General features: G+C 36.6%; 1 protein-coding gene across 2 annotated transcripts in view; it reads left to right on the top strand.

Annotated features, from left to right (window-relative positions):
• tbck (TBC1 domain containing kinase) overlaps positions 1–14318 on the top strand; it is a 34241-nt gene that overhangs the window by 16341 nt on the left and 3582 nt on the right. For both annotated transcript variants that reach the window (XM_005805750.3, XM_023334581.1), the window contains exons 22-23: positions 112–273; positions 7809–7981. In XM_005805750.3, coding sequence (XP_005805807.1) covers positions 112–273; positions 7809–7981 — 335 coding nt within the window. The remainder of the gene's footprint in view (positions 1–111; positions 274–7808; positions 7982–14318) is intronic.

Below are 14318 nucleotides of genomic sequence, written 5' to 3'. Positions count from 1 at the left end.
CAGGAACAACTAAATCTCATAAAAAAAAAATTAAAAAAAAAAATCCAGACACTGATATGGTATTTGTAACACATTTTCCCTGTTGTATTTGTTTTTCCGCCTGTCATGCAGACGTGTTTCCTCTGCACAAAATCTTCCACCTGTGGGACACATTGCTGCTGGGAAGCTCCTCGTTCCCCTTTTGTATTGGCGTTGCCATACTGCAGCAGCTCAGGGACCGTCTATTGGCTAATGGCTTTAATGAATGCATCCTGCTCTTCTCTGACCTGCCAGGTAAGAATGTTAGCCAGTACTTTACTGTTTCTCTCTTTTCAGTTCCATTTCAGATTTTAGTATAACAAAAATACTGACCGACAGTAGCCATTATCCTCACAGGGCTCCTATACAGTCTGCAAAAGTACAGAATTTGGTTGAGGTATTTTCTAATAAAAGTATGGGAAATCCTCCATCCATTCACCAACCCATTCATTTTGTTGGAATTTACAGCCTCATTGCGGTATTGCCATAAATTAGTTTTCTAGCTTTGCATTACTTTTTAAACTTTAAATTAAGAGGGATTGAGCTCTCTGGAAAATTGAGTGTGGAACAGTATCGACATTTCACCTGAATTATATGTATGAACCTGTATATTTCATACTCTTGGAACATTTGAGTTTAAAGTAATCTCTTAATTTTACTTACAGGAGGTAATAATGTTTTGGAGCAACCCAACCAGAATTTTGACTCTAATCTAATATGATTGAACGCCCTTGTCTTTCAAATTGCCTTAATGTCTTCAGGTAGTTGTCTGTTTCCTGCAAACACCTTGAACGCCCCTGTCTTTCAAATTAGTTGTCAAGGTAGTTGTCTGTTTCATGTAAAAATGCCTTGCTTGAATGAAATATTATTTTACACATATATTAGGGGTTTGAATAATAATGTGCTTAATTGCTATTTACCACTGTGGTGGGAATTATTTACATTCTTAAAATTAATGTTTTATGCAGTTCAAAGGAAATTCTGCCAAATGCTTCGGAAATGCATGTAAACCTCTGAATTTGAAAGCATTAACAAGAATTCTGATGTAATGTAGACATCTACATCTGCTAAACCCAAAATTTGCACTGACCCAAAACAAGAGAAGTTTGTTCTGACTTAACTTCAGACAGTGGGAAAAAAGATGCATCTCTATGCATTCACTTTGTGTAAACGTCCGGTTTCAACTGGAGATCGAAAGAGGTTCCCACAAGTGTTAGAACACAAAAAGACTTTTGCTAAAAAGGTCCTTTTTTTTGGTAACTTAAACTAATAAAACAAGCTTCTGGTATAATGTTCATTAATCGTAAAGCAGACTGATTATAAATAAAATGTGCTCTCAAGGAAAAATATCACTGGATATCTCAAGATATGGTTTGGCTTGTGTTCTGCTGTGGGGCTCCTTCACTGGCTCTGGTGATGGATGCATTTAATTTAAAGAAAGGTGAAGTCAAAAGATTGCTAATGTTATTTACAGCATTTTGCATTACCTAGTACGAGTTAAAAAAAAACTTAAGGTGAAGGTCTAATGTTTTCAAGCCATGCCTATTCCAGTCACTTCTAAAAATGTTCACTCTAACTTAGGTCAACAGGGCTCTTTATGATGCAGTTTAAAGTTTCCTTCTCTGCTCCTGTAGTATCACTCTGTATTGCAATATTGGTACTTCGCATTTATGCAATAAGCATACTTCAAATAAAAGGTTAGCAGAAACTGAAGAAAGCCTTTTAGTGGCAATAAAAAATGTTTAGAGGCTTTCTATAGCCAAAATAGAGTTTTGTGTTTCTTGTTTTGTCTACTTTTTAAAACCTATTTATCAAATTGAAGCTTCAGTTTAAGCTTAATAAACTGAAATGAGTAGAATATGTTCAACTTGTAGAAAGGTTGTTTCCTTTTGAGATTTCTTGTTACATCTTTTGTGCTTCCCTTTGACTTAATTTGCAAACACCACACTGACCCAAAAGTCTTCTTCCCTCAGGAACCACCAAAGAGTGGTCTTAGATTCACCCACTAATACTTAAGTATGGTGCACTCAAAAACAGATCAGATCTTTTTGTATCCAGTCTCTTGAAACTAATTCAGGTTGAATATTTTTGCTTTACTAAAAACTTGACGTGTTTTGCAACAAGAACTAATTTTAGCTCCTGAAGCCACGCAAAAACAAAGTTTGACAGTTTTATAGTTGTACAGTTACTTATGATTATCTATTCAGTTTCTAATTTGCTGACATTGTAAAGATTTTATTTATTTTGAATGATGTCTTCTTTTTTTCCCCTTACTTTTAGTTTCTTACTTGTAGAAATGTCATGAGATGTTCAGTGTACACTTCATGCTGAGTGATTACTCCACCTCTTTCCTTAAAAAGCAGTGTTGCTTAGCGTAAAAAAAAACTGAGCATCTTAGGGATGAAATAAGTTACTGGAAAAAGTTTGCTCAGAAGAGATGCACAAATGCTGCAAGAGAAGCTTCCCCTAGTGTCCACTTTTAGCGTTGCCAAAGTTCAGTGTTTTTCTATCAATCTTCAACAACTGTGTGGGCCAGAAGGAGAAGTACTCCAGGTTTTCCTTATACAGGTAAAATATGTTGGCCTGAAGCTGCAGTCAGCTTCTCTAGTGTTAGCTTCTCTAGTAGCTGGCTCCTTCTGCCAACTGTGTTTTTTTTTGGTAAATTATCGCCAGCTAACTATACCCAGATTGTTATAGCATGGTATTTTGAAATCCTCTTACACTATATTAGGAACTGACTCTGGAGTGGAAAGACTGTTTATCTAAGCCTCCAGTAAGGTTCTTGTCTGGTTTATGTTGGCAATTTTTTTATATAACCTGTCATAGGTTTCTTTATACAACCTGTGACAAACAAGACCTGCTAAGCCTGGTGCCACCCACTTAAGCAAAATGTTTATAATCTCTAAAACAGTGAAGACGTAAGAACTTATTTTTAATTTATACCTAAATAAGCTATGTTGGTACTGTCTGTTTTCTTAGCCACAGAAAATGTCCCAGACTTAAACATACATTTCTTTTTGTATATTAAAAGGTTTGGAATATATTTTATTTCAATACAAATAGGTTTAAGCACTGTGCAAGCACTTCATACTGCCAGTGTTGCCAAAATCAAAAAGCACAATGTTCATAGAAAAAATAGAATAATGTGTTGGGAAAACTATTGTGCAAAAGGAAGATGATGACTTGGAAAGCAAGTGCACAGCCAGTGTTGATTAAAAACCAAACATCCTTTTGATTTTTATTAAAAAGTGAAATTAACAATATGGTCTTTTTTCAGTGGCACCTCACAAATTAATGCCCTTCTCAATATTCAGTATGACAATATTTACTCGCATTGCAACATGAAAACCATTTTTATAATTTCTGACCATTTCTATTCATGTTTTCAGTGCTATTTTGTCTTTGGTGATCGACCTTTCAAGTCAGAAGGCTTCCTTGCTGTCACCTTAATCTTTAGCTTCCTTCACAGGTTCACTATAACATTCAAGGTGGTGCTGTGGCTGAGCCACTGTAAAACGTTAATATCTTTCGAAGTCTGCTGAGGGTATAAATCATGCACTTTTGGCAATATGTTTCAAATATTTTGCCAAGATCTCTAAATGTGAAGGCAACCTTTGTCAAACGATGGCAATAAAATTTTATTCCATGTTTATACAAAGTCACGCGCATGCACATTTACATATATGCGGCTAGTAAATTATGCTTCATATCCTGTGATTTGTGGCCTGCACCTGTTCATTTCAGCCATTAGGCATGGAAAATTGATGTCCTCATTGAGCTGGAGCTTCCATTCATTTTTTACTGAGCCAGCACCACATGCATCACATTCACAACTACAGGAGCCTCGTGTGTGGAGGCAGAACAACACAGCCTTCTGCTGGTTTTGGATTATAAAACAGGTCAACTAGGTGTTGTCTAGCTCACTGTGTGGCACAGATTGAAGGAGAAATACCGGAAATTGTTTTTGCCCACAATTTTTTTGCTTTTTATTATGAAGGGCTATATCTGGTTGCTCAATATTTTTTCCACCCCCCCAAAGTTAAAATAGCATCAAACAGTATCTCACAAAATGAGCACACCCCATTATATTTATGTAAATAAGTCATTGATTCTTTTTTGGGGGGACAACACTTTAGATACAACACTTTTATGCAATTTAAAATAGTCTGTACAGAATGTTTAATAATGTAAGTTTCTAATCCCTTTAAAATAATTAAGCATATATTAATTAATGTCGTAACCACTGGCAACTAAATGAAACTATTATTAAATTAAAATGTCCAAATTGTCACCAATTACCGGTAGCTATTTTGTCTCATAATATGCTATTCAGTAGTGTTACAAGGTCTCTGGTGTGAATGGGGAGCAGGTGTGTTGTTGGTATCGGTCACGCAACCTTATACTGTTCACTGGAAGTTCAACACAAGAACTCTGAGGATATGAAAAAAGAATAAAGATTGCCCAGGCTACGAAGACACTGCCAACAGTGTGAAACTGATCTGCAGCACAGTGGCCAAGACTAAAAGAGTTTAAGTTTTAGATACATTCCTTCTCCAACACACCTTAATCAAATTAGTGTCTCGCTAAAAGGCCTCTACCAATCTGAATGACTTCTGGGGAGGGAATTCAGCTACTTGATATAAGTACATGCATTCAAGTATGTTGGAGAATGGATGCATCTAAAAGCAGAACGGTAGCTCTCGTGGACAAGACTTGGGCACCGCTAGTGTAATTTATGAAAAAGGTTCAGTATGTCTTTCAGTTTTATACAAGATTCTCAATCTGTGTTAAATCAGTGTAGGTATGAATAAAGTTCCTGTACAGTCCTTCTCTATTCCTGTGTGCAGCTGTCAGATCTAGCTGATCTGTTCCAGGATACTGATTCCTAAAGGATTCCTCACATCAGGATTCATACACTTAACCCTCCTGTTTGGGACAACTGGAGCAGTAAATGAAGTCAGTGATAGTAATTCCCACTGACAAGTCCATTACACATGGAACCCAATTCAAGAGTTGGATATTCCAATCAGGACAAGACATCCAGATTAAAAAATAGCTTTGAATATGTTTTATTCTCTCCTGTAATCGTAAAATTAATGTTTGCAATCTCTAAACTACTATAAGATTTAGGAATTTATGTATGTTTCTAATGCACATTTCTGTGTCTAGATTACACACCTGACTTTTAAACATTAAAGCATCAGTATGAAACTTTTATTAAAAATGTTTTGCATATTTTTAAAACTGTCACTATGTTCTGATAATATGAGATAATCTGTGAAAAGATACATCTCCCCCAGTTCCTCCCTGTCTGAAGAAATGCACCGTTTCCAATCAAAAACAACCAATAAGAGCCAAGAGGATGGTCATAACGCTGAGAATCATCCTTGTGTACTCACTGCTCAGTTTTCTAATGGCAGCACAACGACTTATTGTTTCAGGAAAATTGTTTATCCACTGACATCGGTGGCCATGCTAACTAGCCTGAGCATTCACAAAAAGCTCTGCCCTCCTGAATAAGCTGCAGGGTAACAGAGAGCAGGGGGAGGAAGGATGAGCAGCGTCACATGGAGGATGATTGACAGTGCTAAGACCCTCCTCCTGGCTCCTCCTTTTTTCACAAATAAACTGTCTTTTGCCATAATGTCACCACATACTAACAGGTTAAACAAATATGCAACAAAATGTTTTAGATAAAAGTTGCATACTGCAGCTTTTAATATTTTAAACGGGCATATAGCGCTGCCACATTTAATATCTTAGCAAGCCGGATATCTCAAGTTGACAATCGATGGCAATTAATCTCCCCTTTTGATACCCTTTGCCCGTAGCTCAGTGTAATCTGCAGAGTTCTCTTGTGTTTATGCACGTCACCAATTCACAGTGGACAAGAGCGATTCTCTAGCTGACATGAACCTTGTGTGTACAGATAATGCACTAGCATTGTTCATGGGACATTAGTGTTTGGTTCAATGAGACACAACAAGCACGGAGCTGATGATCTCTAGCTATTGATTGTCAGCTTTGGGAAATCAGCCAGGGGTTGCAGAAATTGTGTGCAAACAGTATACAACATTCAGTCCAAGGTGATAGTAAGCTGGTATGAAGAGAAACATATTGCTTGAATCTAATAATAAACCCATCTGTCTTTGAAGATGTAGAACATATAATTGTATTGTAATGCTGTTCATGTGATAAATATGAATAGCATGTTTAACACATGCTGCGCATGTGTCAAATGTAGCTCGACTAGAGCAAAAGACTGATTAAGTAGAATGGTTCTGTTTATGTATTCTAAAGAAATTGGAGTGCAAAAGAAGCTGTTTGTCTTGCAGCATGCTAGCACTCTGCCTGGGAGCTTCCAGCACTAAACCGAACAGCTACTTAAATCTTTTTGAATGAGATTACATTGGATTTGATCACCTCTAATTTAAAATTGGAAATAATGTCTGTTCAAACCTGAATTGGATAATGCTCTGTTAGACCGAGATTTATATTTAAATTTCTGTGTAACAGAAATCACAAGAAGAGAACATTGTCAAATATTTTGTGACATTAGGTCTGTCCAATCTTTAGAATTGGACAACCATGAAAACTGCTGTAACTAGACTAGTCACTAATGGACTGACTTATTGTAAACTGATTAGTATTTCAGTTTACAATAAAATAATAATAAACCTGTGATAAGTGAAACATTTATTGTACCGTATTTGAAAGAAAACAAAACCAGGTATTTGTTTTTCATACAAAATGCCTTTAAAAAATGTGAATATATTTTTTTCCAGTTTTTTTCTATTGTCCTGCTTAGTTAAATAATCCAGCTTTTCAGAAGTTTATTGCAACAAGCCACATCTCACCTTCTACGTGCCACTATATATGTTATTTACTCCATTATTTTACTCTGACAAATTGGTTGTTAAGCAGATTGGCTGTGTTAGAATGCCCAGCTGAGCCGAGAGATTGTTAAAGCAATCAATCTCCTCCTCCTCATTTCTGCCTCTTTTAGCAGAAGGAGCGATTGCAGGCAGCATTCATGGCCCCAGGGAAGGAAAATGTGTTTCGTTGAACTACTGCTAGCCTGTCGGTGTGGAATATCAGACTCCCAGTGTGTTTTTCACCGAAATGGACCTTGTAACTGAGTGTGTCAGGTCCTATCCCCAGAGAGCTGACAACCTCCTTACCTTGACACTGTGATGGAGCGTAGGGAGGCCATGATAAATCTGCTATATAACTTCTCCGGAGCCTGGCCCAGGTGCAGGTCACACCAAGAAGAGCTCATTAGCCAGACCTGCTTACTGGCCTCGAAGAAGCAGATAGAATGAAAGAGACTGTCTGTATGAAGGACTGTGAGGATACAGCACTCCTAATTTACCCAAATCCTCAACTAATCCAACAAGTCCCAGATCCATAATCCTCTCTGTTCTCACAATGAGAAGTAGGCTACATTGAAATTCTACAAAAAAAAAGTTGCTTTTTGATGAAAGAGTATTTATAACCTATTATACTAAACTCAAGGGAGCAACGCCTGCTTAAATAAGGCAGTTATTACCTTAAAGGCTGCTGGCAGTGCTAAATGAATGCTTGGGTTGCTAATGAAGGCAAATTGCCAAGGTCAAACTATATGCTGCTGCAATTTAATGCAACCTCCCACACTCAAGGTTCCAATGCAGTCTGGAAAAGTATGGGAATTTCCTTCTTTCTGTCTGTTGAAAAGTAAGACATGTAAGTGCAACAAGCTCTACAGTGCTGTACATGTATGTTTATTTTTCCTTTTCGCATTGTTTGTACAGAAATTGACATTGAGCGCTGTGTTCGCGAATCCATCAACCTCTTCTGTTGGACTCCAAAGAGCGCTACCTACCGACAGTATGCTCAGCCAATGAAAGCCGGTGGTGAAGGCATCTTTGGGAAAACAGCAATATATTTCTCATCCGACTACCAAGACATGCCCAAGACGGACCTGGTTAGTCTCACACATAATTATCTATATATTTACATTAAAAAAATAAGATGGGAGCAATTTATAATTGCGTTTTGCTTTAAAATTTTCTGAACTAAAGTGAGAGAGTAGAGGCTGGTTAAATCTTATAATAGAGACTGGTTTAATATAAATGTGGTGTAAAATGATAAAATCATACAAAACAAAATTAAAATTGACTTTGCATGCTTTTATTAAAATCAAATACTTCACAATGCATAATAAACTCAATTGTAAAATACTATTGATTGATTTTTGGATCTGTTTTTTAGCTTACCAGGAATAATTGATCTGTTTTGTAGTGTAGTTGTGTGAAGTAATTAGTAAGTCAGTCTCATAATGAACATTATAAGGGCATGATTTCATCTTGGAAACTCACCATTAAGCTAAGATAAAGATCTTCATTGCATGGCTGTCAATATAGAATATTTTTTACTTCATAAAAATATTATGAGGTAAAAATTTAAAGCAAACAAATAAAAAAAAAGATTCATAAGAGTTGAAGTTTATGCTGTCATGTAAATGTTCTTTCCTCCACACTATTATGTTGGATGCTCTTTGGTTGTTGGATTATCCATCTGTTATCACTTTGACCCTTTCCCATACACGCGGGTCTGGAGCTCGTCTCTAAATAATTTTTGCCTCCCAAATCGACACTGGATTTTGATAATTCAAGGTTACTGACACCTGTACAGTGCAGAAAACTTTCTATCTGACTTATTAAAACTGCAACATTTCCATTAAAAATGCAGAAGTGAAATTTTGTAATGTCTTGAAACCATAGTTATTTTTATTTTTTATTATTTCAAAACCACAACCTACCTTCAGACTGGTAGCTGGACCATGTATTATAAATGCAATTACATTGAATAAACAAGTGAAGACCATGATATCAACACTGAGAGTAATGCTAAACTAACGGTATTAAAAGTTAAAATGTGGAAGTGCAAGGGTTTTTGATTTGAAATATGATCACCTTCTTATTTCCATTCTATTGAAAACTATTAGTATCATACTGCAAATTTATTCTTCATTTCTCCTCCAGTGCCATCCATTCAGACCTGGGCATTAGAGATGTAATAGGTGCTGACAGTTTTATAATAAGCTCATTAAAAGTGTATTATCTCCATCTGAGCTACTTGTCTCTCTTACAGCTGGAGACTTTTATATCTAACTGAAATCTGTTACATTTGAGTCTCTGAACAGATAATTCCCAAAATGTAGATGAAGCTCAAAGCCGTGTAAATTATTATGTACTTCTCACTCTAACAGAGCTTTAACCGCAGATGTTATTTTAACACGTTTTATTTTCCAAGAGTTATGTTCACAAAGATTCCTTTTCTTGAGCTTTAAAAATAATTTACAAGCCCCTTGTAAATTAATTATCAGACAAATTACAATTTTGTCTGATAATTAAATGAAAATATATCTTAAACACAAATAGTAATATACACTGCCTGGCCAAAAAAAAGTCGCCACCTGGATTTAACTAAGCAAATAGGTACAAGCCTCCTATTGGATAAGTACTGCATAGGCGATTATCTTTCAGCTGGCAACAAGTTATTTAATCCCAGCTGATGCAATGAGTAACTCCTCATTTCTTAAACAACCATGGGAAAAGACACATCCTGTGGTCGTGGAAAAGACGTTAGTCTGTTTAAGAAGGGTCAAATCATTGGCATGCATCAAGCAGAGAAAACATCTAAGGAGATTGCAGAAACTACTAGAATTGGGTTAAGAACTGTCCAACGCATCATTAAAAACTGGAAGGATGGTGGGGAACCATCGTCTTCCAGGAAGAAATGTGGTCGGAAAAAAATCCTGAATGATCGTGATCGGCGATTACTTAAAAGTTTGGTCAAATCAAATCGAAGAAAAACAACAGCAGAACTCAGGAGTATGTTTAATTGTGAACGCAAAAGCATTTCCACACGCACAATGCGAAGGGAACTCAAGGGGTTGGGATTGAACAGCTGTGTAGCCGTAAGAAAACCTCTAATCAGTAAGGCTAACCAGAAAAAAAGGCTTCAGTTTGCTAGGGAGCATAAAGATTGGACTCTGGAGGAATGGAAGAGGGTCATGTGGTCTGATGAGTCCAGATTTACCCTGTTCCAGAGTGATGAGCGCATCAGGGTAAGAAGAGAGGCAGGTGAAGTGATGCACCCATCATGCCTAGTGCCTACTGTACAAGCCTGTGGGGGCAGTGCTATGATCTGGGGTTGCTGCAGTTGGTCAGGTCTAGGTTCAGCAACATTGTGTGCCCAAAGAATGAGGTCAGCTGACTACCTGAATATACTGAATGACCAGGTTATTCCATCAATGGATTTTGTCTTCCCAAATGGAACGGGCATATTCCAAGATGACAGTGCCAGGATTCATCGGGCTCACATTGTGAAAGAGTGGTTCAGGGAGCATGAGACATCTTTTTCACACATGGATTGGCCACCACAGAGTCCAGACCTTAACCCCATTGAGAATCTTTGGGATGTGCTGGAGAAGGCTTTGCGCAGTGGTCAGACTCTCCCATCATCAATACAAGATCTTGGTGAAAGATTAATGCAACACTGGATGGAAATAAATCTTGTGACACTGCAGAAGCTTATTGAAACAATGCCACAGCGAATGCGGGCTGTAATCAAAGCTAAAGGCGGTCCAACAAAATATTAGAGAGTGTGACCATTTTTTGGTGGCGACTTTTTTTTGGCCAGGCAGTGTATGTACTACTTTTCAATGTAAAGACATACAGTCCCCTCCAAAAATATTGGAACATCAAGGCAAATTCCTTTATTTTGTTGTGAAGACATTTGGGTTTAACATCAAAAGATGAGCAGAACAGTTCAGATTGCCAGCTTTTATTTCCTGATATTTACATGTAGATGTGTTAACTCAGGACACACCTAAGAACTTGACTGGTCTACACAGAGTCCTGACCTCAACACAACAGAAAACATTTGGGATATTCCTGTACAATGTATTCCAAATGTATTACTTTGCACTGTATTTATATCACAAAGAACTGCCTAGACTGCAATAAATGTGAGCTAGGTAGTTTAGCACCATGCACACTGACACTGACACTTGTGGTATATTTGATGACACTTATTGTTTAATGCAGCATAAAAATATTTTAGAAGATAAAGAGGTGGTATGGTGGTTTCACAATTTCAAATCCAAAACACCAGACATCATTTGAAAGTAACTTTATTAATACAACCTTGTTTAGATGGAAATAACAAATATAATTATTTTATTTCAGCAACTAGCTAGACTGCTCATCATCGGGAGTTCTTGTTTGCTGTGCAACCAGAGCACAAAGACACTGTTCTATTATGAATTTATTTATTCATCACAAGTTACAACATTCACCAATATTATCACATATTTTCCTTTGGGATAAAGTTAAGGAGAGGCTGAAAGCCAGGCTTTCCTGTCCAGCCTCAATATCAGACATAACCAATGTTCTACTGGAAAAAAGGCAAAACATTTTCATAAACATTCCCAAACCTTGGAGAAAACCTTCCCAGAAGAGTAAAAGCTGTGATAGCTGCAAAGGGTGGTTAGAGATCTTATTGAACGGTTTGGATTAAAAGTGGAATAATACTTGAGTTCACATTTGTGTGAAGGCAGACAAGGAAATACTTTTTGGCAAGATAGATTGTATTCATACACACAAAAGAATAAACGGATCATTTACTGGGCTCCCAGATGATTGCTGTGCTCTCGCCTTTAGACGAGGCTTATGTTTATGATCTTCAGTATTGATCCATTGTTGCATTTGTGTGCTTCTCACCTCTCTTCTTAAAACATCCAGTCAACAGTGTGTTGTGTTAAGCTAACAGTCTCAGAGGCCTGAGTAAAAACACACATGACTTAGAAAAACAGAGAGCACAAGATTTGATGCGTTCTTCAGGCCCCAGAAATAGGAGAGAGGTGATGTTATCCTCAAGGCAAGAAATGATCCTAAGAAAGCTTAAAAGCAAATTGAACACACATATAAATAGACATGTGATAAAAACAATTTCAAAAGCTGAAAATGCTTCCATAATGTTCAGGGTATCAAATTAAATTCAATTCAAATTCAAATGTATGGTATTTATCTCAAGATCTATACTTCTATAAATACTTCATCACAGTACTAACAAATAATGAAGAAAAACACATACCATAATTTTTTTTAAAAATTATTTTTAATTAAGCATTTCTGCTTTAGGTAAAATAATCTGTTAAATATTGCAGTTATGGGAATATAATTGGGAATAATCATAAATAGTTATTTTAATTTTGACAACCTGTACACGGACCTAAAGAAAAATAAACATCCTCCAATCTTAGTTGTAAGCTTCATGTTCCTATTGCACAGATTATTATGTAATAATCAAGACATTTGTTGTGAATCAGTGTTTTATGAATAAACTTAGTAGAACTGAACTGCGGCTTTCGTAAAAGCTTGGGTTGCTGTCGTACTATGAAATATGTGGTCAAATAGATAAATCACATGCAATGAATGATTGTGTCACACTCTTCTCTATAATATCAGGAAGCGCTGCTCTCAGGTTTTCCTCTGAGAAAATATTCATCTCAAACTGTCTAGACTACTTAGACAGGGAACAAGCTCTCCTTCTCAGATGGAGCCAAACTAATTTCTTCACTTTTGTCCTAACATACTCTAACTGAACTGGACATGAATATGACAAAACAACACACACAAAAAAACCTATATATAGATGGATTTATGAGGTGGGGTCCTTACCCCATGACTATCCTCCTCCAGTGCAATTTGGTCTAATATTGCAGGTTTTTTTCTGACTTCAAGAATGTTTTAGGAATTGAAGAATACCTGTAGCGTCACACGTTTATTCAAAACCTTGTTCCTTCTGAATTTTAAAGCGTTATTATATATAGTTAAATTATGAACAGCTTGGCTTTATTTGCCAAGCTGTTCAGACAAACAAGGAATTTGACTCTGGTTCCGATCCGCCTCGTTTCTGTCTGCTGACCCGTCATTGTTCTGGATCAGACCAACAACTGGGATGTCAAAAGCAAAATTCAGGATTTTTGCAGACTGAACTGTTGAGGTGCATCATTTGTGTTCTTTTTAAAATTGGAAATATGTTTTATTAAAAAAAAAGTTGAATGTTACTCTAAGGACTTCTGTGTGGCCAGATACGTTAAACAAAAGAAAAATGGAAATTTTATTTTATTTTAAAGCCTCCCTCTGTTTTATAGTTAACTTCTGTCTGGATGTTGATAGCTAAGAATATTTGTTCTCAGCATTTCCTTGGATTCTGACCACAGTTTTAAAGGAACATGTTTCCCCATATTGTGTGACCAGAGTATGGGCAACTGATATGTGCTTTTGTTTTTAGAATTACAAAAGCACATATCAGTTGTGCTGATTCTGTTATTTCTGTTTAGAGTCATCACTGTCTCGTCAGTGAAATGCCAAAGTCCCTGTAAGCCATCCTTGACTCTCACCCTGCTTACGTTGACATTTAAATAACCATGCAGGGCTTCATCAGACCAGAACCCTGACAAGCTGTGCATTTTCCCTGTTTCTGTTCATTAATGGAGGAGGTTGTACCACAGATATGTCTCTGTATATGTGTGTATTTAAAGACAGAGGTTTCTCAAAACTCAACGTTCCTAACTACATTTTTGACAGCTACCATGTTACTCATGCATAAGCTTGTTTTCTTCCAATACAATCCTGGTCAGAAGATCCACTCATTAATCACAGGTTGATTTAGCATTTATTCAAACTGTTTTTTTACAGCGTGGCAAGAGACCATGCTGTAATTATACAGCACAGAACTTTAACAAATTTTAAGGTTTTAAAACCTTCTGTATTTATACAATGTGATGGTTGTATAAATGCAATCACATTTTGTGGGAATACACATACAGGAAAACTGCTGTTCTGGGATATTAATTTATTGCATTTAATTCCACCCACTTTATGTAAGTAAGCATAGCCATCCAATATTGAACTTGTTCTTGCGTTATCAGTTTACCTTCTACAAGACTTAAAGGAAAAGAAATCAAGTGCAAATTTGCCTGATATAGCTTTACTAGCTCAGCCTTCCCTGCTAATAAAGGTAAGGTCAGACAGTTAGCTGTTTTAATCACTTCAGTAACCATTTGAAAGCCCTTAATGTGTATAAAATTAGACCCAAGACGTCATGACTGTGTTCATTCCTGTTGTTGTTTTCCATTTTGCCTTTTTGAAAACTTCTGCAATCCTTCTATCACAGCCTACAGAATTTGATCTTGGACTACTCGACATCTATGGCACAGAATAAATAAATGTGATTTATCTTTCCTA

Source organism: Xiphophorus maculatus, chromosome 5 (genome assembly GCF_002775205.1).
Source record: "Xiphophorus maculatus strain JP 163 A chromosome 5, X_maculatus-5.0-male, whole genome shotgun sequence".
In the NCBI taxonomy this organism is placed as follows: Eukaryota; Metazoa; Chordata; class Actinopteri; order Cyprinodontiformes; family Poeciliidae; genus Xiphophorus; species Xiphophorus maculatus.
The sequence above is the reverse complement of the archived record's forward strand: the minus strand, read 5'-3'. Positions and strand labels throughout refer to the sequence as shown.